This window comes from Castor canadensis, chromosome 11 (assembly GCF_047511655.1).
Source record: "Castor canadensis chromosome 11, mCasCan1.hap1v2, whole genome shotgun sequence".
NCBI lineage: Eukaryota > Metazoa > Chordata > Mammalia > Rodentia > Castoridae > Castor > Castor canadensis.
The window spans coordinates 8,541,407-8,566,661 of NC_133396.1; the positions used below are offsets into that span (position 1 = coordinate 8,541,407).

Consider the following 25,255-nt stretch of genomic DNA (forward strand, 5'->3'; position numbering starts at 1 on the left):
ACGGTCCAGCCCCTCCATCTGCTGGGAGTCAATATTTGTGAGTGAGCCCAGCCCCTCCCCTGCCCTTTCACAGGTTTCTCCACCCCTGGGGGTTTCCAGCTGCCTCCTAGCTCTATGCAGCCTGAATTGCTCCTTTGTGTCTCTGCCCAGACCCAGAGCAAAGTGTCTGCCACTGTCCCTACAGGGAGGCCACCTTTTCCACCCCTGTTATGCCTGGCCAGCCTCTGGGTGTTACTCAGGTCTGGGTGGAAACAGTGGCCCATAGGTACTACCCTGGTGTCCATGGGCTGATGTGGGGTGCAGAGAGCTGACTGTCTAGAGAGGAAGAAGTGTGCAGAAAAGTCAGAACTTGTATGAGACCACTGGAAGTGTTGGCTGAGGCCCTTGGTTTTTAGACATCTCAACTTCCAGGATTCTGTACACCTGCTCTGTGAGAAGTTCAGCTTCTCACCCATGGCTTGTCTCTGCCACCTACCTTTGGGTGATTCTAGGGTGATCAGCTCATCCCAGTTGTCCTGGGACAGTCGGTCCTGCACCCCAGGAAATTCCTCAGCCCCAGATGAGACAGAATGCTTGGGCATCTTGATTCCATCAGTCACAAAAGTCCCGCTGGGATCCCACACCTTAGCATATTGGTCTGCTCCCTGCTGATGCACCCCTTGGAGTCAGATTAGGCCAGGCACTCACCTCTGCTCCCAAACCCTCAGGGTAAAGTGCTTTGTTCGCTTCCTGCTTGCCATTTGTGATCCCACCTCCAACCTTCCTACATGTTTAAAAAGAAATAAAAAGAAAAATCGAAGAAGGATCAGAAATGATCCTTAAAAACAAACCCAGTTTCAAACCGCAACCCTGGATTCCGAGTTGGTGGTTCTCTGTGTCTCTGCCCCTCCCTGGCAAATGCCAACTCCCAAGGGAAAGGAAAGGAGAAGTCTAGATGCCCAAGCCAAAGGCAACTCCTCCACAGAGACAGACCCTTGGCTCACCTTCCCAGGAGAGGCCCCAGCAGGACTGCTTCTGCCCCTACAGGTACAGCCTGACCTCCAGGAGCCACTTGCCCACCCCAGTGACACCCTGCCTTCCCGGTCTCTTCCTACCCCTCCCTGAAGGCTCTTTCCTGGCACTCCACTCACTCTGGTCCCCCTTTTTCTTCCCAGTCAGATCCTGGTGACAGGTCACTATGGGGTTTGGCTGGTCACGGAATGGATACTGTCAGAGAACAGCCTGTGGTTGCTTTTTGTAAAGAGCCCTTCATTCCTAACATCAACTTGTCATGGTGCAGAACAGTAATGATGTCTTTGTGCTGCTGGGAAGCAAAAGCCAAAGACAGCAACTTCTTTCCTCCAAGGGGCATGGCAGGGTGGGTTTGCTCCCCCCTTGCTTTTGAATACTGCTTGGAATTTTCTTAGCTGGCCCGGGAAAGGAAACCTCTCATTTTGGCTTTCCCTTCCCCAAGCTTCAAGGAAGGAGGGGTAAGCTACTCCACTTACCCAGAGCCCTGGCATGGAGTATATGCTTAGGTTGGAGGCCATTGAGGGGTGCACAATAGAGCTGAGGTGGACAGGGGTGGTATCAAGCCTTGTCCTTCTCCAAGCCACCTGCTCATGTTTCCCTCTTTGCAGTGTCCCATCCTCGCCAGCTCCTGAGTGCTCCTGAGTAAGCCCAGAATTTGTTCCCCATGCCCCTAGGGACCTTTCTATCAGTCTCTCCCTTCTGTGTCTCCCTGGCACACACTCGTTATTGTCCATCACTTCTGTTGCTGCATCCTGTCATCCTACTTATCTGCTTTGATGTTCCTGCCCTTTGTTCCCTCCAGGGCTTCCCAAATCAGGTTCTGTAGACAGTAAGCCACCACCCTAGTCTTCCTGATATATTCACTAGTGGCCTCCAGTGTCCTTGGCTCCCACTCTTTGTTGAGAATTGAAATAGCAGAGATGGAGGTAGGCTCAACCACCACATTCATCCTCTTCCCATTTGGTCATGTCTGAGGCCAATGGTTGTCAACACTGCCACATAGTCTTAAGATACGAAGGCCACAATTCATCAGAAACAACAGAGCCAAGGTATTGGCTTTTGCCAAAGCTCCCTGGTGATTGGAGTGAGTCGCCAGGTGTGAGAGCGGTGGGCCCAAATCACGGGTGACGAGGAGGCGTAGAGGGCATGGAGGTTCTGAACCATCCACTGGGTGACCTCTACCTAGTCAACACCTGCTGTGCGTTAGGTAGGAAGTGTGTGACAAAAGGCTCATGCATTGAAGGCTTGGTCCCCAGCTGGTGGATCCGTTCATTGAGAGGTGATTGGCTCCCGGGGGCTCTGGCCCAATCAATGGATTCATAAGTTCATGGCATTATTAGGAAGTGGTGGAAAGTTTAGGAGGTGAGTCCTAGTTGGAGGAACTAGGTCACAGAAGGCATGTTCTTGAGGGTCATGTCTCTTTTTTTCTTTTCTCTTTTTTTATTACTGTTTTTATTGCATTCATTACATTACAAGGGGTTTTCACTATGGCCATTCACAGATGCATATGGTGTACATTCCCTCTATCATATTCCCTTAGTCCCCCCTCCCCTCCCCCTTTTCCAACAGCGTTTGGTGGGTTTCATTATACAGAGAAAATATAAAACATGCTTCCATCTCTTGGAGGTTATTTGTTCTGGCCACCTTCCTCTACTTTCTGCTTCCTGGCTATCATGATGTGAGCAGTTTCACTCCACCACCTGCTCCTTGCCACGGAGTTCTGCCTCGCCCCAACCCACAAACAGAGCCCAGTGACCATGGACTGAAACCTCTGACACCACGAGGCAAAATACATCTTTTCTCCCTGAAGATATCTAGGTCAGGTATTTTGTCACAGTGATGAGAAACTGACTAACCCAACATCTAAAAGATGTACAACTTGCAGCAGGACAAGGGCTAGGCCCATGCCTATGTCACACTTTGCGTGCGTGTGCCTCTGTGTGTGTGTGTGTATGTGTGTGTGTGTGTGTGTGTGTGCATGTGCACAGAAGGGCTGAATTAAGAAGAGCCATGTAGGAAAGGGTGAGGACAGAAAAGCTGTGGTCCCAGCCCTTGCTGTGGGGAGTGCTCATGAGGGACTCCACGATTGCCTAGTGGAGCACTGCCCTACAGAGAAAGGCCTGGCAGGATCCAGAGGGTGTGGCTCCCAGTTGGGTTGGGCTGGAAGCCTGGTGCCAAAGCTGAGGCAGGGCAGAAGCAAGGAGGCTTGCCAGGGGTGGAAGAATGGGGTTTCTGTACTGCTTATCAGGGCAGGATACAGAGGAGGCTTCCACAGCCTACCTGGCGGATGGCTGCAGTCAGCGCCCTGTCATAGCCAGGACTTTGGACAGGGAGCGCCACCTCTGATTTGCTGTTCACATTAGGCTGGCAACTCTGTGGTCATATCTAGGGTAAGTCATGGTCCTGCCAGTGCATGTGGTGGGGGCAGACACTGGCAGTAGACTACAAGCCAGCCACAAAGTGCTGCCTTCATGTCAGAGAAGGTCCACAAGACCTGGTTGGGTCCTTTGGTCTTCCTTATTGGAAAGAAACCTTGGACTCAGAGTTTTGAAAAGACCAAGAAAACATGTATTTATCCTTTATCTGGGGTGCAAGCAGAGCAAGGTTGATGGGAAAGGGCTCTGCTGCCAGAGCTATCAGAGAAGACAGAAAGAGGACTGATGAAATGTTGGTAAAAATTTGCTCTTCAGGTTTGTTTCTTCCCAGAAATATATTTCAAATGCCCCCTGCTCCTGTTCAGTGTCTTCTAGGAAAGGAAACTGGTAACAGAAGCTTCTGGTAGCTATAGTTCTGCCATAGCTGCCAAAGTTGGATTTGGATTCCTAACCTGGGGCCCAAAAGGCAAGTGGCAGAGAGCCTGTTGACTGTGATCCTAAGTCCAGCTCCTTCCCAGACCTGGGAATTCCTCACCCTCCACAGCAGAGGAGGGAGCACAGGGCCTTTTGAGAAAGAAAGGACTCTTGACCCTTTTATCCCATAGGCTGGCTGGGGACTGGTGGCTAGGGGCCCAGAAAAGGAGGAAAAGCCAGGTGGCCCTGTGGGACCCACTGCCTCATTTACATGCATACTTTAAAAGCAAGGAACAAAACAGCATCACAGTTGAGTAGTTGCAACAGAAACTCCATGGCCCACAAAACCCAAAATATTTATTATCTGGCCTGAATAGAGCATCATCACTGTCCTTTAGATCATACATGAGACCCCACTAAAGAACACGGACAGAGTTGATGGACTTGTAGGAGAGGGCAGCAGGGCTGGGCTCTTGGTGGGCAGGCCCTGGGCCGTTAGGGTAGGAGTGTCTTCCTGTTTGTGTCCTCTTGTTCTTTTAGGAACAACCTTGCTCAATGACCCTGCTAGTCATAAGACATTCCCCCTCTTAAGAAACTAAGAATAATTCTTCAAATGTTGTCACTTTGATGTTGAGGGGAGAAATTAAAAGCTATCAAGAAGGGACAGGATGAGAATTAACTAAATGAACTACATGTCAACTAAGTGTTTACAAGTTAAAGATTGTGATAGGGTCAGTCTTTTTTTCTAAAAGTCTCCATAAACTGGTCCCCCAGGGTGGGAACTCCCTCCCACACAGGGAATCTGGATCAGTGAGCCCCAAATGAAACATGTGATGTGTGGCATGGGGGATGGGGGTCCAAGGCAAGCACAGGGTGAGGCACAGCCCTTAAATACAGTGGGGTTAAGTTTAACACTGTGGGTTATCTTTGGTGTTCTTTGCTAGAGGGTAAAATAGGGGCAACAGCGGAGCTGACCTGATAGGCTTTCAAGGCAGCAAATGTGTCCTGAGCCAAGGAGCCTGGTGCTAGGGAGTGTGTAGTGAAGGCAAAGAGGTGCAGGTCTGTAGCACTCCCTTGCCTCCATTCACAGCTGATGGGTGAATTCCTAGTGGCAGTAAGGTGGACAAACATGAGTCAATTGATGAGAAAGCCAAGTGACCATAGAGCTTCCCTTTTCTGTCTCGTCTACCCACAACGCCCTCAGGCCACATGCCAGCATCACCTACCATGTAACACCCTCTTCTCATGACCTTGGATATCTGTCCCACCAAAGTATCTCTTTGTCAGGGGACAGGCTCAAACTACCTTTCTGTTGACTCACACTGACTCCATTTCACTCCTGTCACATTTCTGCTTCCTCTGAAAGTTGACATTTGGTTGACATGTAGTCATTTTCAGCATGCAGGATAAGAGTTAAGGATTATATGAGTGTCTTGTCTTCCTTACTAGATTGTGTACTGCATGTCTACCTGTCTTATTCAGCTTCTCCCTCCCTTCGCATTCTAACCCGTCATTGGCCCGAAGCAAGTGCTCAGAGACAGGCACCAAGCAGTTGACCCAGTCACGCTGTATGGCCCCTCACTGTCCTGCAGAGGCAGAAGGCCAGAGGATCACAGTGAGCGCCACTGAGCTAAAGAAACCAGTGACTGTGTTCCGTCTGTACTGTAGTCCTAAAGACAGAGCATCACCAGGATGGCAGGAGGAGGATCAGTGTCACTCCCCACTACGACCATAGCACACCTACACATGTACTATTACAGTTTGAGTATGAAATACCTCCCACAGGCTCATGTGTTGAACATTTGGTCCCCAGCTGGTGGTGCTATTTTGGGAGGTTCTGGAAACTTTCAGAGGTGACTGGAGGAAGTGGGTAACCAAGGTCATGCCTTTGAAGGTTATTCCTGGTCCCTGGACCAGCCCCTTCCTCTGTCTCAGCTTCCTGTCCACCATAAGGTGAAGAAATTCCTTCACCACACACTCCTGCCACCATGAAGTTCTGCCCAACAGCACAGGGCCAAGCAACCATGGGCTGAATCCTCTGAAACCAGGAATCAAAATAACTCCTTCCTTCTTTGGTTATTTATGTCAGGTATTTAGTCACAGCAATGAGAAAACCTAATACCCAGTCCTGACCTTTCTCCATCCTTCCCCTGTTGCAGGTCCCCAGGTAGCTCCCTAATACTAATTGATGGCCTTGGGCCTTGGCCAGGGTCCCTATATCGGTGTGTTCATGGTTTAAGACAAGAACCTTCACGTGTGTTCTTGGTTTTTCAGGAATTTGGCCATTGGAATTGGGATCCAGAATTTCCCAGAGGGCCTGGCTGTCAGCCTACCCCTACGTGGGGCAGGCTTCTCCACCTGGCGAGCCTTCTGGTGAGTGTGTCATGTGTTGGCCTCAGAGGAGGGTCATGCAGGATGTAAAGTACTCAGCACATATTTCGTGTGAGCTCCCTTCTGCAAGAACAAGTTCATGTCAGAAGCCAATCTGGGGTTTCTGGTAGAACATGAGAAGGCAGGTAAATATTGCACTACCAAGGCTGGGGGAATCCCAAGAAACAATCTCATCTCCTGACCTTCGGCCTCTCCAAGCACCAGCCAGTGTGGTTATGGCCCAACCCAAAACGCTCCCATGGATAGCGCCCTGTGCGTTGGGTTCTCTCTCCCTTGGGTACGTCTACTCTAAGCGTCATAGGCTTCAGCTGGTGCTCATGTTTGCCACCACCACATGGCCCCAAGTCACAGTAGCTCCTCTCATACACCTGCCAGGACAGGAGCTAGGCAATGGTGTCTGAGTAATGATGACTATTGTATGTGTGCCGTGTGTTTTCACACACACCCCCTCCCCCGAGGCCTTTCCCTGTACCCTTCTAACATCAACACCCAGTTTCCATGTTTCAGACAAGGGAGCTAAGGCCAAGGAGCCAGAAATCCCCTAGCTCATCAGTGGTGACTCTTAGACCAAAAGTCTGATAAGACAGACGGTTTTGTGCCCTCCACTCAGGGCTCCAGCCTCGATCTTGTCTTTTTTAAACAAATGCTACTCTACAATGTATGTTCAGAGCACTTAAAAGTCCCGCTAATAATAATTTTACAATGTCTTCCATTTTAGAGGACCTTATGCCTCACAAATTCTTGCACATTCTTAAATTCTGTTATTCCACCCTCTATGACCGGCCTCCACAGTTGGAGTCTACAAATAGAGGCCTTGAGAGGGGACAAGAATCAGGTGGCCTTAGAGATTTTCTTAGGGTGTCAAAGCCATGACTGTCATTTCAAACAGTTGAGACACCAAGAAGAAAGAGAGAGAAGGTGTGGGGCATTTATGGCCAGCACACAGACATGAAACAAGTTTTCTCTCTCTTTTCCTCTCTCCGGTCTGGAGTCAAGTCCACATTTTCCTGAGGCTGACAAAGTCAAGGCCAGGAATTGTGCACACCAAAGGGCTGCCAGTTCTGCTGGTTTGTGCATAAAAGCATGGGGAGCCAGGAAGCAGTAGCCCCCTCAGGGGATTCTGAAGCAAAAACAGGCTCTTCTCCTACACCTACTTTGTGCGTCAGGCCAGGGAAAAGCAAGGAAGAACAGGGAATTCACGGTCCCCCCAAGCTGTCCTCTCATCTGAGGAGGCTAGGTGGGACAATGCCTCTCACCCCTATTGTACAGGTGGAAGGACTGATACTAGAGGGAGTGTGTCTTGCCAAATGCCCGTTTCAAGAATCAGCCCTGTTGGCTTTGCACCTGTAGCATCTGGCTTGTGCCTGTCGGCCTCAGGTCCTGGCTTTTCTCTTGCTCTTGAAATTCTCAGTGTTTCCTGTGTGCTGCTGTTTCCATCAGAGCTCATTTTATTTCAAGCAGTGAAGACCCATGCATGCTAGCTTCTTCTTAGCAGAAGAAATCCCACCTTAATCCAAGATGGGTTCCATGTGGGTGAGGATCAGGCTTTTAGTGTGCACATAGCTAAACAGACACACCCCTGCAGCGGAGGTGCCTGCTTGGCATCCTGCCAGGAAGGTTACAGTCACAGCCTGACACCCCCAACATACCTTGGAAAATGACCATACCACTCCTAACCGCCATCCTACCCTTGATGCGGTCATCAGGTGATGAGTAGATATATAGCATACCACACAGCCACACGCTGGAATGCTAGCCATCCATACAGAGGGCACATGCGACAGGGATGCACCTTAAAAACATGCCAAGTGAAATAAGCCAGCTGAAAAGGACCTTATATGGTATGAGTCCACTTCTGTGAAATATCCACAGGCAGCAAATACACAGAAAAAGGAGGGGGGAATGACTGCTAATGTGCATGGGGTTTCTTTGTGGGATGATGAAAATATTCTAGAATTAGTGGTGATGTTTGCACAACCCTGTGAATATACTGAAAAACCACTGAATATGTACATTAAATGGGCGCGATCATAAGGTCTGTAAATTATATCTCAGTCTTGCTGTCATGAAGAAAGGCAGGGAAGGAAAGTTAAAACTCTAAGGGAAATTGGGGGTGGGGTCTACTAGAGCTGGGAAGCAGCGGGAGGTGACTGTAAAACCATGACATGCTTTGGCACTGCCTTGCTCAGATATGATGCAGAATGACACACATCTGTTTTCTAGGGTTGAATTAATAGTCCAGACATGCAGAATGTCTGTGTGACTCTCCCTGAAGTAGCCTGTGTCTTGTTCCCTCCTTAGGTACGGGCAGCTGAGCGGCATGGTAGAGCCCCTGGCTGGGCTCTTCGGTGCTTTTGCTGTGGTACTGGCTGAGCCCATCCTGCCCTATGCCCTGGCCTTTGCTGCTGGCGCCATGGTCTACGTGGTCATGGATGACATCATCCCAGAAGCCCAGATCAGGTGAAGAACTTGCCCTGCCTGTCTGCCCCACCCCAGGCCCAGCCCAAAACGTTCCCTCCACATCTGCCCTTTCTTCATTCGCCTCTCTTTTGCTGTTCCCAAGATAGTCCTGCCCCTTCCCAAGGTCATTCCCACCCCCTCCTCACCTGTGCTCTCTGAAACTGAAAGAAACGTAGGAAAGGGCAGATGGGGAAGACACAAGGGGATATCGTGCAGCCATGTAAGTGGGGGCCCTGACCTCTTGATGAACTAGACAGCCATTTATGTATATTCACTCTCTCTCTCCTCTCTCTCTCTCTCTCTCTCTCTCGCTCTCTCTCGGCTGAAGTAAGAAGAGAGGTGGCTGTAAGACATTAGCCACAGTGATCTCATTATCTAGCTATGAGCCAGGCGTCAGGGCATTGGTGGATGAGAGGGAGCCTCGATTTGTTTCATTCTGGTTTTTATAGAAGAATATTTCTTTGGTGATACTGGGGTTTAAACCCAGGATCTTGTACTGAACGGAACAATGTCTCTCACCCCCATTTTACAGATGGATAGACTGATGGTACAGGCAGTGTGTCTTGCCAAATGCTCATTTCAAGAATGAGTCCCAACTCCTTGCCTATTGGCTTCGCACCTGTAGCAGGTGGCATGTGCCCGTGGGCCTCGGGTCCTAGCTTCTCTCTTGCTCTGGAAATTCTCAAGTGTTCTTGTGTGCTGCTGTTTCCATCAGAACTCATTTGATCAGAACGTATCCTGAGCACATAGGGTTTCGAGCTTTTAACCCAGGCTGGGCTGAATGAAGATCCTCCTACTTACGCTTCGTGCATAGCTGGATTACAGGCCTGTGCCAGAAGAATACTTTTGAAGCTAGTCTACTAGGTCAGATTAAATAATATCTTTAAGAAATTTAGCTACTCAGGAAGCAGAGATCAGGAGAATTGAGGTTTGAAGCCAGCCCAGACAAGTAGAGCACTTGCCTTACAAGTGTAAGGCCCTGAGTTCAAACCCCAGTGCCACCAAAAAGAAAAAAAGAAGAAATAATTGCTGCTCTTTGTTGTTTCAACATGGACTCCAGAGACATGGACAACTTACTTCTTTCTCTATGCTTCTTTTCCCCCTCCTCTCCCTAGGAAAATGGGGTGATAAAGATACTGACCCTGCGAGGTTGTTGTTTGGGATTACATGAGTCAGTCCATTGCCTGAAGACAGCAGGCCCTCATAAATGTCACCATCATTCATAGCAGAATACTTGCTGTTTGACCTGGATGCTGCAGACAGGGCCTTCAGCTGAGAATGGCCTCAGGAGGCCTTCAGTCTTAACTGCTTTTCCTCTCCTTCCTTCCTAGCGGTAATGGAAAGCTGGCATCCTGGGCCTCCATCCTGGGATTCGTGGTGATGATGTCACTGGACGTGGGCCTGGGCTAGCCCTAAGTTGCTTCAGACCCCAGGACAGAAAGCACCAGGCTTCAACAGGACCACGAGGCTCTCTCTTCACATTAAAACCTTGTTCTTTCCCTTCTTTCATCTCCTTATCAAGATCAGCTCTGATTACCCTGTGACCATTTTTTCCTTTGCTTTGAGAGAGATACTGGTTTTCTTTGGAATCTCAAGTTGTCATGGAACTACAGATTTTTGTTTTGATCACCGAATGAAATCTTTCCTTGGTAGGATGGCTGAGAGCGTACAGATTAAGGAAACACCTTCTTTCTTACCTTCCATCTCCCTCACTAGACTTAGCAGTGACTCCTCAAGGTCACCCCAGAAGCCAGCTCCCAGGAGACACACCCGGAGCATTTTGGCCTAGAATCTTGGAGCAGGTGGCCAGTACATCTCCTGCTCCCATCTCTAGATGGGACCAGAGCATCATAAGCGTGCAACCTGCTTTCCAAGACTGAGCCAGCCCAAAGAGAAGTACACCTTCCTCTGCCTCCCCCACAGAGGGGACACACACAGGGAGAAAGAGGTCAGCTAGTCCATTGTTTTTTTTTTTAAGGCCAAGATTGACACTATTGAAGTTAGGGGAATTCGGGAATTAGGACACAGTGAGCCCTGTGAAATAGGGACAGAGTGTGCTTTAACCAGCAACCTCTGCTACCCATGGATCCCAAGAGTGGTTCATTATGGTTCCCAAATACCCCAGGCAGTAATCTTGATGAGATTATTTTGTTTTTCTGAGAGACTTGGGGATACCAGCAAATTGCTACAGCTCACACCCTTCATTTACTACTGGTGGGATGCACTAAGTTAGCTCAAGTGAGTGACAGACATTTGGGATCCATAGCAGGTTCTTCCCTGCTAACTAATAACTTAGAACCTGACCAGGAACCTGGAGTTGCAGCAGACCTTGTTGGAGTCTGGCCACTGGGCTGTAGGATGGGAAAGGGGAAAGGACAGAAAGAGAAGAGAGATTTTTACATTTCCTTTTTAAAGTATAGTTTAGCCAAACTAACATTCTAAAATGACCATCACGAATGACTCCACCTAGGTTAGAAACCAACCTACTTTATCATTCACAGAGCTTCTCAACTAGGGGGTGGTAGGTCATGTCTGCTTCCAACAAAGCTGAGGCCTGCGTCCTTGGTTAGAGGAGTGTATGGGACTTGGGGTGGGCTCTGCCAAGAAGGCAGGAAGCCTGCCCCAGAGCCAGACATTCTGGCATTGTGGCACCAATGCCTGAGCTCTTGAGTTTACATGTACGATTGCTTCCAAGGCTGAATCTTCTGCTCTGCAATTGCTGTTAAGACTCCAGTGGCCACCTGGGCTGTGTCTGTGTCTGTTCTTCCTAAGCACTGATGATCAAAACTGAAGACATTCAAAGGATGTTTGATTGGTTGAGATGAGCTGGTCCAGTGGTTGGTGGATGTGTGTGTTTTGTTTTTATGTCTCTGTACTTAGTTCTTCATGATGCAAATTGTTCTTTCTGCTGGATAAGACCTCGTAACTGTGATTAATATCAATAAAGGGAGTACTGTCATGGAAGATCTGTGTTACGTGAGTCCTTCTCAAAGCTCCTGCTTTCCAGGGATGGCAGTATGCAGGGAATCTAACATGTCACATCTCCCCTACCCAACTCCCAACACAAAAGAAGCAAAGGAGAAACTGTGCTGCCCAGGCTGGCCATGAACTTAGATCTTCCTGCCTCTACCTCCTGGGTGCTGGGCTTACAGGCTTGCACCACCACAAAGATGGTTGCTTTTGCCCATATATCAGCTGAGAAAGCAATGACATACCCCGGGGAAAGAAACTGTCGCCACAAAAACTGTCGCCACAGAGTTGATGGTCTTGTTCACTTAATCACAAAGTGCCTCCTTCCTCCACAGTAGGAAATTTGGAATTTTTAGTTGAGGAACAGTTGTTTCTAAATTTGAACGGGACGAGTGACTGAGGCCCTGAGTTCAAACCCCTAGTACTAAAAAAAAAAAAAGCAAAAAAACACATGTATGTAAATGCAAAAATGATACCTGCTGAAACTATTCCAGGAATGGGGAGAGGAGGGCATAAAGGAGAGTGATGGAAGGGGTGAATTTGAGATATTTGATACATTGTGAGAACTTTCGTGAATGCTACAGTGTACCCCCACCCAGCACAACAATAAAAAAATGTTTCTAATTTTGGGGCATTCTGGGAGGTGAAGCCATGTGTTTGTCTCCTAACCTCTCTGTCACTAAACCTCCACTCTTTCTTCTTTCAAGTCCTTCACCTTTTGAAAAGACCATTTATCACTGGTCATAAATTGGCATAGCTTCTCAAATTGCACCTTCTTTCCTTTAGGCAAAGGGGTTGCCCCACTGGGAGGTTTACTCTTCACCGACTCTCCTCATTGGGACGGTAACTCCACAGCCTATCCCCCTGGGCCACTCCTGGTCACCTGTTCTGGGGAGCGTCCCCCTGGGTTGCTGGGGTCAGGAGCAGGTACATGGGGAATGAGCTACACATGCGACTTTACCCAGCCTGGCTCAGTCCCACTTCAACCCCCGCTAACTGGTCTTGGGGTTTTTTGAGTGGGTTAGATGACCAGTATGTGGCAGGAAGCTTGCTCAGAAGCCACCCTCAGTTTTTCACACCAGCACAGTAACCCCAGAATCCGCACCAAGTGTTCACATCAGCAGCATTGTTATCAAGCACCCTAAGCATTCATTCCCATATATAGTTCCCCCAATTTTGGAATAAAGATTAGAAAAATCCTGAAATTATGTTGCTTTTAATCCTTTCCCTCCCTGATTTAGGTTTGCCACTGTTCCTCTGCTATGGTTTTAATGTGTCCTCCAACGGTGCATGTGCTGCATGCTTGGTCTCCAGGCAAAGAGGAGGGACCTAGTGGGATGTCTTAGGTCATAGGCGCATCACCCTTGGAAGGATTGAGGTTGTTCTCATCAGTCCCTGGTCAGTTTTCAAGAGAGAGGGTTGCAATAAAATAGCGAACCTGGCCCTTCCTTCTCTCTGCCTTCTGTCTCACCATGTGATCTCTCTTTTGCATGTGCCCCACTATGATGCCATCTGCCATTAGGCCCTGATCAGAGGCCAAGCTGATGGAGCTGTTCCATCTTGGACTTTCAGCCTTCAAAACTATGGGCTAAGTGAACCTCTTTTCTTTATACAGTTTCTAGCCTCAGGCACTTTGTTATAGCAATGGTATACTGACTGAAACACCCACCCTCTTCTGAAGTTTGCTGGTATATAACTCAATCAGTCCTGGGGACAAGAGAGGGTAGTGGCATGGGGAGCTGGCATTCTCTTTCAGGGAGACTCCTGCTAAATAGGAGAAGGAATTGTAGTGTCTTCATGAAGGGCTTCAGAAGACAGGAGAAGAGGGGACACAGGAGGCTATTTGAGGATTGATGATTCAGAGAACTCAAGCTTGTCAAATTCTCCCATACAACTCCCTTCTGGTCCTCTGAGTCCTCTTGAAAAGGCTGTAGAGACTCAGCCAGTCTTCAGGGTCCAGTTTTTACCTTCAGTTTTCTATGTTTGCAATCTTAATGGAGGTAAGAGGACACTGAAGACAGTCAAAGAAAGCCCCTTGGGTCCACCACTTTGGGACTCGAGCTTGCCAGTGTCTAAGTTGCTTGGCATTTTTTTACAGAACTGCCTCTCAGGCCTCATGTCTCTGATTATTTGATGACAGAAACAACCTGCTCCCTCCACGTGATGCTGTTAATGGACCCTCATTCCAGGTGACTGGCATGACAAGTGTATGGGGGGATATTCTCTGAATCCCTGCTGTGAGAAGAAAGGATGAAGGCGTCATTGTCTAACTGTAGTCTTGGGGCCAAGCTGGAAGCTCTGCCTCTCACCTCCTCCTCTAATCCTACTGAGTTCCTTCCCGTCATCCCCACTTACGCAGGAGGAAGTTGAGGTTCAGGAAGTCTCCCTGGTGGAGGTGGTGCCAGGCAGTGCAGGTGGGTTTTCACCGCACAGTGGCAGCAGGATGCAGAAACTGCTTGTTGGTTGAATCTGAAACCAGGCAGAAAACGGGAGCCACGGGGCTATTCTTTTCCCTTTCCTTTTACATGGGGTGTGACATGCACAGCAAAGACACAAAGGTGGTGTGTTCTACACAGCTCCATGGATTTGACCTGCATACCTCTGTGCCCACCCAGCCTGAGGGTCTTCCTTAGCCATAGGTGTCTTGTCCCCAATGTCTGGTGTCTCCCCCTTCCCTCCTTCACTAATGTCCTGGGTGAACCCAGCCTGACCCCAGGTGTGATCCAGCTGTGCACACCACCACCACCACCGCCCAACTGAGGCTGACTGCCTACAGCACACGTTCCCTGTGGTGGCATCCAGTGTCCTGGGGTGTGGGGCCCCGGGTAGCTGATGACTTTTGCTGGGCCCAGCTTTGCCCACAAAGAGCAACACCCTGAGAGGAGGCAACGAGGCTGGCCCTATGTCTTAGAAGCCTCCAGGCTGCCTGCAAAGGGACACCACGCACTATCCGTGTCACCTGCCTGACTGCAGGGAGGGTGGTCAGATGCAGGACTCCTGGCTTCCCAGGACCCCTCACTGTCATTGAGCTGTTACTCGCAGCTTGTCCCTTCCAAGGGTATATCTGTGAAGCCCAGAGTGTATACAATTTGGGGAGCTTGAGAAAAATAACACAGAAGTACCAAACAACATTAGGTACGGTGCTTTGCAAGGGGCGTCTGTGAGTGAGCACCCCTGAAGCTCTGACGTCATTGGCTTTCAGGTACCCTGACTTCTGGCACAGGGCAAGGAGGCCTGAGGTGCTGAATCCCACTCAGCGAATTCACTTCTCTGCCATCTTCCCATACTGTCCAGGCCAGCAACTGCGAGAAGGGGTGGTGGCACGCTCTGAGACAGAGGAACACACGAGATCATGCAGCTCTCTCCTGCAGGAGAAGAATGAAACACGTCTCCCTCCTGGTGGGATGGAGATTGCAGGAGGCCAGGCCTGGGCTGCCAGTGAGGGCCCTGGGAAATGGCGACCCTGAACCTGTCTGTCTCTGGCCCTCTGCCCTTCTGATCTATTCCCAGCGACCAGTGCCTGGGCTCTGCCAGCAGCTTGAAAGTGAAGAGATTCTGTTTGTCCCCAGGGACTGCATAGAGACCTCAGGACCCTCGAGGATGCCCAGGGTACTAAGGCTACCGTCCCTCCGACATGAAAGACATGAGGTATTAGAGGTGTGCCCCTTTCTTTGCCCTTGAGGTGAGGGGTTGGTGTGCAGCCTGTTCTGGTCCCCAGCATGCCCTGGCAGGTGTCCTATAGAAAAGAACAAAGAACTGATACAAGATTAGTACATACATAATTTTAAGCTTTTCTAAAGCTTTTCTTCAGTAGGAACCTGCCTCTTTTTGCTTTTTTCAGTGAAAATACTTACTGAACTGAATATGGGAAATATAAAATTTTTCATTCCCTAACAAGCCTGTTACAATTTTTAAAAAAGAGACTGCTCTTACATAAATGATTTATGGATTTAGTGATGTTTTTCCTGTGGACATGGGTTATATTTGGTAAACTGGTGAGAAATGGTCATTGCATCCCCTCCCCTCTCCTCTCCTCCCCTCCCCTCCCCTCCCTTCTCTTCCATCATACTAGGGTTTTAAACTCAGAGCTTTGCACTTGCCAGGTGGATCTCTACCACACTGCCAGCCCTTTTGGCTTTAGGTATTTTTCAAATAATAGAGTCTTACATTTATGCTTCTGGCAGCCTGGAATGCAATTCTTCTATTTACACTTTCAAGTTAACTGGAATGATGGATACACCCCACCAAGCCCAACTTTGATTGGTTGAGATGGGGGTCTGATGAACTTGTTGCTCAACCTGACCTGGAACTATGATCCTCCTTATTTCCACCTCCAGAGTAGCTGGGATTATGGTGTAAACCACCTTACTAGGCCTCTGTATTTGTTTTCTATTGCTATATGACACACTACCACAAACTTGTAGATTGAAATGACATGCATCAGTGTTGCCCTTTCTCTGGGTCAGAAGAAACTGGGTGCTCCACTCAGAGTCTCACGGGCTGCCATTGCCATGTCAGCTGACTGTGCTCCTCGGGAGCCTGAAGGAGGTGCCTGCGTGCCAGCTCACTCACGTTGTTGGCGGTATTCCATTCCTTACACCTGTAGGACTTGGGACCACTTCTGACACAAGGCTTCCCCAGGCCCTAGAGGCCACTCAAAGTTCCTGGCCACATGGGCACTTACAACATGACTGCTTATGACATCAAACCAGCAGGGAGTCTCTTGAGTGTGTCAGCTAGCAAAAGAGACTCTTACCAAATGTGACAGGATAGGGAGTGACATTCCATTACCTCTGCCATCAGCTATTGGCCCAAAAGCCAGATCACGCAGTTGATGTCGAATCTTCGTGTTCATCTCTTCACCCGTCAGGACAAGCATGACATCACAAACTACACGTGGTTAGGGTGTGATTTTATTCTGTCTCTTTGGAGGTAAAATGAGAGATGATGGGGTGGATGAACAGGGAAGAGCCTGCAATCCCACATGGCAGATGGGCTGTACTGCTTGAGCCCTGAGGAATCCTGGTCTTTTCTGCCCTCCTCTCTGAGAAGTTTCCAGAGGCTGATCCCCCAGAACTGTGGGTCAGGGCTGAGGCCAACTCTTGGCTTCTTTGCTTGACCCAGTGAGAAGAACTGGAGATGCTGAGAGCTCGAGGAACCGTGCCTGACTGTCCACCCTCTTAGCCCAGCTCCCATTAGCACACTGTAGCTGAGTACCAAGACACTTTGGATTCGAGTTACCATTTCTACATAGACCCCCGGGGAGTGATAGCGATACCTTAATTTTGGTCTCTACCTTTATTTTGGTCCAGGAACTTTTATAAATCAACTCCCAGTAGCACAAATTCTGTGACAATGACTGTTTAAGCCTCAAACATTGGTTGTTACGGGAAAGAAAGGGAAGGAGAAGGATTGGGGGACATCAGAAAACAAATGGTCCCACTACTAGACCTATAAGAGGATGTTGACCTAAAAGTCTCCCAATGCTTTAAAAACGCACACTAAATATTGAAGCCTTGTATACTAAAACAAAAATATCGTAGGTCAAAACCAAGGCTTAACTTTCCCGTATTGGAGCCCAGACTTTCATGTGAGATTTTGGCAGAATTGGTTTTCTGGTCCTCTGGTGGAGATTAAAATGGAACATGCTCTGGAAACCAGCAAAGTTCATGAACCCGTATCATCCCCTAGGAGCTCTTTCCTTACCTAATAGGTTATGGCCTTTTGGGAGGAAGGGTGGTGTAGGTGTGCGTGTTTATTTAACGTGGAAATCTTGGCAAACCTACCCTTTTGGCAGGTGCTGAAAAGTAAAATGTTTTCCAAATCAGAAAAACCAACGCCAATTTCTTACCATCATCCTCACAGTTGTCTCTGCAGAGCCACCTCTCTTAGTTCTGGGTACACCCAGGACTAGAAACAGTGTCATCTCCTAGCAGGATAGTGTAGCCATTAAGGTCAAAGGGAAGGTCAGGTTTCAATGTTTTCCTCCACGGGCCCTGTCATTCTGAATATTTGCTTTCCAGGTTTAGGAGACAAGGACGACCATAGGTGGCTGTTTCAGCCACATCTTAAGACCGAGAATTGGGGTAGAAGAGGCATCCTAACCAAGAGGGAAGAAAGTGACTGGAGAAGTAGTTGACACCATCAGCCTGGTAGGTCTGGATGGACAAGTAACAGCTTTGGGAAAAGGCAAAACTCCTGCCGGGAGCATCCTCAGAACTCAGCACTAAATGCGTGTCTGTCTAAGAGATGACAATGCTGATAGCATGGCAGATTGGGATCGGCTTGGCAGAGGGTTCCCAGCAGGGCTTTGTGGTTTGGAAAGGCGCAAACAACAGGTAGGCCACAGGGCTGTCTTGGAAACGGGGCTGCCACTGCCGCCCACAGCCTGGCTGCTCCCATTGTGAGCTCACTTCCACTTACCACCTCCTTTTACTGGTCAGGGAGGCTGGTGACACCTGTTTGACCCCTCAAGGGTGTTACCCATGAGCAATGGGTACTCTGCTTCTTTCGGGGTCATCCTGTGTCATCCATAGCCCATGAGTTGGTCAGCACCATCACCCATTAAGATTATCTTGGTAGGTACAAAGAGGAGCTGAGCCAACCCAGTGTTCGAAGCTTGGATAAGTTGAGAAGAAGGTTAAGATCATGCCCATCAGAAAGAAAGAGCAGCCATGCAGGTGAGCGTGACTGTGATGCTTCAGGTGTTGAACTGGTTACTTTCCAAATTACCCCTCTAATTCTTTTTTTTTTGTTTGGGCAGGTCTGGGGTTTGAACTCAGGGCATCACCCTTTCTAGGCAAGCATGCTACTGCTCACTTGAGCCACACCTCCACCCTTATTACTTTAGTTAGTTTTGAGATAGCATCTTGCTTTATACCCTGGTTAGCCTGGACCATGGTCCTCCTACTTTAGGTTTCTCACTATAGCTCGGATGATGAGTGCATCACAGCATACTCAACTTTTTCTGTTGAGATGGATTCTCAAAAACTTTTTGTCCTGGCTGGCCTGGAACCATGACCCTCTCCATGTCCTCCTCCAGCATAGTTGGGAACAGGCACATGCCATTGTTCCCAGCTATTAGTTGAAATGGGGTCTTGTGAGCCTTTTGTCCAGGCTGGTTTGGAACCTTGATCCTCCCAATCTCTACTTCCCAAGCAGCTAGGATTACATGTCTGAGCCACCAGCACCCAGCCTACCCCTCTAATCTTAACCTCAACCAGCATGAGCTGCTAAGAACAAAAGAGCAAGAAGAAAATACTAAGTAGATAATGAATTTGAGCAATGCACCAGTTAAAATGGAATTGCAGCTCTCTGAAACAATATGCGAAAATAACACAACATCCTTCAGGTTATTTGGGTGGCTTTTCCTTAGGGTACTGGATAACTAAAAGTGACTATTGTCAGCCACTCACCTCTTCCACTCACACATCCTTGTGGCAGTTTTCTTTTAAACCATCCCTATTTCCTTGATCAAAATATATCCTATATTTAGGAGCTTTTTGAAGGTCAGAGGACCTTTTGCCTGATCTCTGTTTCTGTGACATACTTCTGGTACCACCACAGAAGTGTTTTGAGGGTAAATATTTCCAGATTCTGCTCTGGAATCCAACCAACAATGGTGAATGGTTTTAGTGTCCAACACAGGCTGGAGCTTACTTAGTCTTCTTATTGTCTGGTTACAAACAGCAGAAGCAAATCTGTTTTAACCACTACAATTTAAGAGCAAGACCAGGTTTTATCATTTCTTTACAACACACACGTAAGTTTGTTCACTTACAGACTTATTCTTTGCTCTGTCTTTTTGATCTTTAAATTTTGTTTTTGTTCACTTTTTTATTATGAAGAATTTCAAAGCTTAAAACAGCTTTGGCACAAGAGAATGGCAAAATGAACTTTCATAGTTCATCACCCAGTTCCGGCAACCATCCACCCCAGCCAGTCCTGCCCTGCCCCCCTGCCTTGTGATAAAAAAAATTTTTTTAAGATATCTTGTTATTTTATTCATAAATAGACCAGTATGTATATCAGGAAGAAAAATGCTATGGTTTCTATGTGTCCCCCCAAATTTAGTGTGTTAGAAACTCAATCCCCAAAGTTATGCATTAACATATTTGAAAGGTGAGAGCTTGGTGAGGTGACTGGTCACAGAGGTGCTGCTCTCATGAATGGGTTAATTAAGGTTAATGGGTCATCTTGGGAATGGCTTGTTACAAAGCAATTTCTCTCTGGTTTACTTTTTTCCCCTCATCATGTGATGCCCTCAGGCATGTTATCATACAGCAGGAAGGCCCTCACCCGAAACCCAGCAGAAACCTGCCCCAGGCTCTTGGACTTCTAGCTTTCACATCCCGTGATCTAGATAACCCTCAGTTCTTTTTAAGTCACCCAGTCTCTGGTACCTTGCCACAGAAAAAGACAGAAAGGATTTCTCTTTGATGTGACTCTGATACCATTATCACATACACACAAAATAACATTATATAATTTACTATATGACTACAATTTACTGAATAAATTTGCAGGAATTTACTAGGCAACTATAATTTATAGAAGTTATACATTGCATATCTTTTATTGCTTTGCTTTTAGCAGTGGCCTTTGGCCAAAAACAATAAAATCTTACTTAATAATATTTGGCTCAAACATCCTGTATTTCTGAGAGAATTTGTGTTTTTCTCAAAATTCATTCATTAGCTCATTTCATTCCATAAATAAGCCTGTGAGTTTAGCTTAGGAGTGGGACCCAGGGAGCATGGCTGAGTCAGCGTGATTCTTAGTTCTGAACTTGCCTTGTCCCAGTGGACTAGGCAAGTGGTGCCAATGACCCCACCCCAGGGGGACTGAAGACTTTGACCACACCCTCCTCATCTGTCCCCTTCCCTCTTCTGTGTTGAGTGCCAAGGTCAATCTAAGTGTGGGAGAAAGAAGAGTTGTTAGCCCGAGAAAAGTGCCTGTAATATTCCTGGCCTGGTGGCTGGAGGTCGCTTGGCTGGAGGGTGGGAAGGGAGGATGGATGGCCCAACAGAATGGGGCAGCCAAGAGTGGTCTGCAGGGCACATCAGAAAATTCACCAAAAGACATGGGCATTGTCCATGGAATCTGCTTCTAGGTTCACTTTGGCCACAACACTCCTAAGTTTCTGCAAAGCCTGCCACCTCACTGGCTACAGAGGAGGGTCTTGGTAGAGAATCTCATTTGGGAATTCCCATTTCCTACCTCCCTCTTCCCTGATCTGTCCTTACATGAACCAAGGATGTGCATCTCGTGGTTTACATCATGTGTGCTGCATAGCGGGAGCCTGTGCCAACACGGGGAAATGCTTTTTCTTCATGCAGCACTCTCTTGGGGCTGGTTTTAAGAAACGATGTGTCAGAGTTTCAGTGGCACCTTCTTTGGCTCTAGTTGGCTTCTGGGAATGAGAGCCCCATGCCCCCCTTCTGCGGATTCCCGCCCTTAGCTTTGAGAAAGTGACTGACACATTGCGTGTCTGTTAGAGCTCCCTGCTGGAAGCCTGGGGCTTGGCTGGGGAGTGTGGCTTGTAGCTTGCATTGTGTATATCAAGAGCCTTGACAAGTGCTGATGGATTTGGTTTCCTTGCAGCTCCCGAGCCCTGGGCGGGGACAAAGGGGAGCATTGTTTGGGAGGGCAGGCCTCTGCCTGTGAACCCACTCATTTGCCTGTCGGTGGAGACAGGTGTATCACACTGAGTGTGCCAGAGCAATGCTGGGTGATAAAGAGCTCAGCTGTGTTCCCTAGGGCCAGCTCAGAGAAGCAGAGGCCACATGAGGAATGGCCTGTGGTCACTTTCCTCTTCCTGAAAACTGGCCCTGACTCTTCTTCTCTTGGTTTGTCCCACTAAGCTCTGTTCCTAAAATTGGGGACTTGCTGGGGATGGGAAATGGGATTCCACCCATTTCTGCCCTTTGTAGCTCAGGAGGAACAGCAGGGCACTGGGCCATTCTTGAACTGAAACTGGCTGTGCTCCATACTGTCCACACAGGGTTGTCCTGGGGACTCTCCTAGCCTGACCCACCCCAGCCAAGGCCATCCCATGGGCAGGTATTTTCCTTGTCCCTTCTAGATGGTGGCTACAGATGCTTCAAACCATATTCACCATTTCTTTCCTTTTACTGTTCTTTTCTTTTCCCTTCCCTTCTTTTCTTTTCCTCTGTTGCATAAGTTAACCCATTTATCGCAGGCACACGGTAGGGTTTCTACTGGTTTTCGGTTCCTCCAGTTCTCTTACAGCAGACTTGACTGTGACGGCGGGAGTGGTGTTGGAGGTCCAGTAGCACCAGCCACTGTCTTTACACAGGAACTACAGTGCAAGGTCTCACACCCTGTCTCGTCATCTTGGTTTTGTCACAAAATGAGCAGTCGTACTTGGTGTGCTGGCTGATTTCCCTTTTCTTCATTATTTTCTGGAGGGAGATACCACAGTGGTGTCAACAATTCTGACCTTCTGGGTGCGTTTAGTCTCTGCTGTAGCTTAGTTTTCCTTAAGTTCAACCTGACAAGACTAGTGTCCTGGGGTGCCTGGTGCTCCAAGGACTCCATGTTAGGCCATCCCAGGTGGTCCAGGCCCCTCCAAGATGTCCCCCATCTGGGTTGTGCCCCAGAATCTTTTCACCATGGTTTTAGATTAAAAACACATTTCTAATTAAGTGAAAGATGACTAAAGCTTAAGAAGTCGGGCAGCACTTCTAAAAAGTAACATGTTTAGAGAAAGTCTGGCACACGCTGTCCTCATCTTTCCCTCCTTTGGAATCCACTCCCCAGGTTCTCTAATCCCAGCTGAGATATTTCCTTTGGATTTACGTTCTAGTTTCCAGTGCTGGCACTTCTCCCTTTTGGTTTGAGACATTACCTATTCACTTCTTACCTTGAAAATGAAAGTTTCCTTAGGCTTGTGTTTGGCTTCTTGGAACAAAAGCTTCCCTACCATGCCCTAACCTGATAAGGGTTTATTTCCTCATGAACTTGAAGTACAGTGGAGGTTCAGATTAGTATTGGAGCACCCGCCACATTGCGTCCTGGGAGCCTGCCTCCTCCTATCTCTCTATTCTGCAGTCCTTAGTGCGTTTGCCAGCTTTACATCTACTCTTACCTTTAGCCTTAGCAAAATGGCCCAGATTGTGTATGAAAATACAACACACCAAGTATGGTGGACAGAATAATGGCCTCCTGGAGATGTCTGTGTCCCAATCCCAAAAACCAGGGAACATCCTGTTACATGGCAAAGGAGACTCAAGTTTGCAATGGAAGATGTCAATCAGTTGGCCTCAAAACAAGATTACCCTGAGTTTCCCCAACTGGCCAGGATAATCCCAAGGGTCCTTTTAAGTGGAAAAGGGAGAGAAAAGAGAGTGAGTCAGACTAAAGTGGTATGAGAAAGACTCCACTGCCCACAGAAGATGGAGGAAGAGGCCTTTATGACACAGGGTCTTGGTATGGATCTATTTTTATTCATTGCCTTGGGCCCTAGAAAGTCTGTCTCAAACTAGAAACTCATGGTCATTTTCTCATATTATTGATTTCACCATTTCCTCCCCTCAATTTTTTTCTGTTTCTCTCTTGGAATTCTCATTCATTGGATCTTAGAATGCCTGGTGTGATTCTCTTGTCATTTCTGTCATACTGACATTTTTTTCCCTCTCACGGTCCACTTAATGTCCTTCAGTTCTACTACTGACTTTTTCTACTTAATTTTTGCCATCACACTTTTAATTTCCAACAGCTCTAATTGCCATAAACTCCCTTCTTGTGGCCTTCTGTCCTTATTTTCTTGGATGTATTACTTTCTTTTCTCTCTCTAAGGATGATAATGAAAGTTGTCCATACTTTTTGTTTTGTTTTTCTTCTTCTCCATGCATTGTATCCCCTTTTTCTTTCTTCTCTCCCCTCCCCTTCCCCCACCCTTCCAACACTTCACTATTTTGGTCCCTGTCTTTCCTACAAGGGGCTTTTCTCAAGTTCACGGTGAAATGTGCCTGCCTCCTTGAATCTTCTGGAGGAAGAGTGGGGGATGGAAGGAACTTGAAAACTGGTAAACCTCACTGTAGGGTACCACACAAGACTTGAGTGTTCTCTGGGAACCCCCACATATCACTGTCTTTGGGTCTTTTCTCTTGGGGGTGACCTATTTTACTTTCAAGGAATGCAGGTGGCTCTTGTCAGGGGATTGAGAGTTAGTTGTTGACATTTAAAGAGTAACTAGGTGAGGGGCATGTAGACATTGCTTTAGCGCCTCTGCTTTCTGCTCCATGTTTTGTCTGCAGTCCTCACCTCTGAATGCTCTCAGATATATCTTCCCCCGCCACCTCGCCCTGCCAACCTTGCAAACTTTCTCTTAAATAAGGTTCTTAAGATAAAGCACTTACAGCATGCCTGGCACACTGGAAGCTCTAGAGAAGCAATGACCATGATTTACTGTCTTATGCCACACACCTCTCCTGACCTCATGCTCACATATCCTCTCCCAAACCCCTGGCCCGTGCGTCTCCCTTACCCTCTCTCTCCTCCTGCCATTCCCATCTCTGCTGGCTCTGACTCTGTTTTATTGCCAGCCCATTTCCCGGCTACACAAAGGACGCCTTTGTAACAGCCCTTTCCAGATGTTGAGTATTTAGAAAACATTCCGATCTGAAGGTGCTTGTCCTCTGGATGCCCCCAGAAGAGGAAATAATCCAGGACAGGGATGTAGGAGTGGTGGTCCCTGTTCTGATTGGGGGTTTCCTGGGGGATCTGGGGAAAATCATGTGTGCTTTACAGTCTCATTATTACCATCATCCTCAATTTTATCCCAGTCAACTCACCACTTCCCTGATGTTCGGGCAGGCCTCATCCCCTACCCCTCTCCCATGTGCATGTGCCTTTGAGTTGACTGAGCCTGGTCACATTCTCATCTGATTGACCAACGGTGAGAAGGGCAATTCAAGCCTTATGATGCACATGCAGTGAAACAGGGATTCAAGAAGACAGGTGTAAGGATTAAGGGTGTGTCTTAGTGGTAAAGAACTTGCTTAGCATGCAGACGGACCTGGGTTTCATCTCCACCATGGAAAAACAAGATGGGTGACTTAAATAGCACATTGGTGTTCTCATTCCAAATCTAATACTCTTCCACGACAGCATGCCTTCTCCTTGTCATTTCTTCAGGAAACTAAGGTAACAAACCACCTCTATTGGGGTTCACCTGGGATGGCATCTCTTGCTCCTAGGGGACTTTTATGCTTATTTTCCCAGTGGCTCTGGGAAGTCAGGTAGGTATTAGTTCCATTTTTCATTACTATAGCAAAATACCAAAACACTAGGTAACTTATAAAGAGTAGATGTTTGTTTAGCCCACAGTTTTGAAGGTTGGTAAATCCAATGTCAAGGTGCTGGCATCTGATGAGTCCTTGACACAACACAACATGACATGGCAAGGACATCACATGGTAAGGAAAAGCAAACACACTAGCTCAGGCCTCTCTTCCTCTTCTTAGAAAGCCACTAATGCCATCATGGGGACTCTACCTTCATGACCTCATCCTAACCTCTTTATTAATCCTAATCACCTCTCAAAGGTGGTTTCAAAATATCAGTTGCATGCATTTGGGGCTTACGTTGCCAACACATGAAATTTCGAG

The 25,255-nt window shown here is 47.9% G+C and overlaps 1 protein-coding gene across 10 annotated transcripts in view; it reads left to right on the forward strand.

Annotated features, from left to right (window-relative positions):
* Positions 1–11,615, forward strand: part of Slc39a11 (solute carrier family 39 member 11) — a 349,955-nt gene extending 338,340 nt beyond the window's left edge. For all 10 annotated transcript variants that reach the window (XM_074045239.1, XM_074045241.1, XM_074045245.1 and 7 more), the window contains 3 exons: positions 6,075–6,173; positions 8,493–8,651; positions 9,983–11,615. In XM_074045239.1, the coding sequence (XP_073901340.1) occupies positions 6,075–6,173; positions 8,493–8,651; positions 9,983–10,061 (337 nt within the window). In that variant the 3' untranslated portion in view covers positions 10,062–11,615. The remainder of the gene's footprint in view (positions 1–6,074; positions 6,174–8,492; positions 8,652–9,982) is intronic.
* The last annotated feature ends 13,640 nt before the right edge of the window (positions 11,616–25,255 follow it).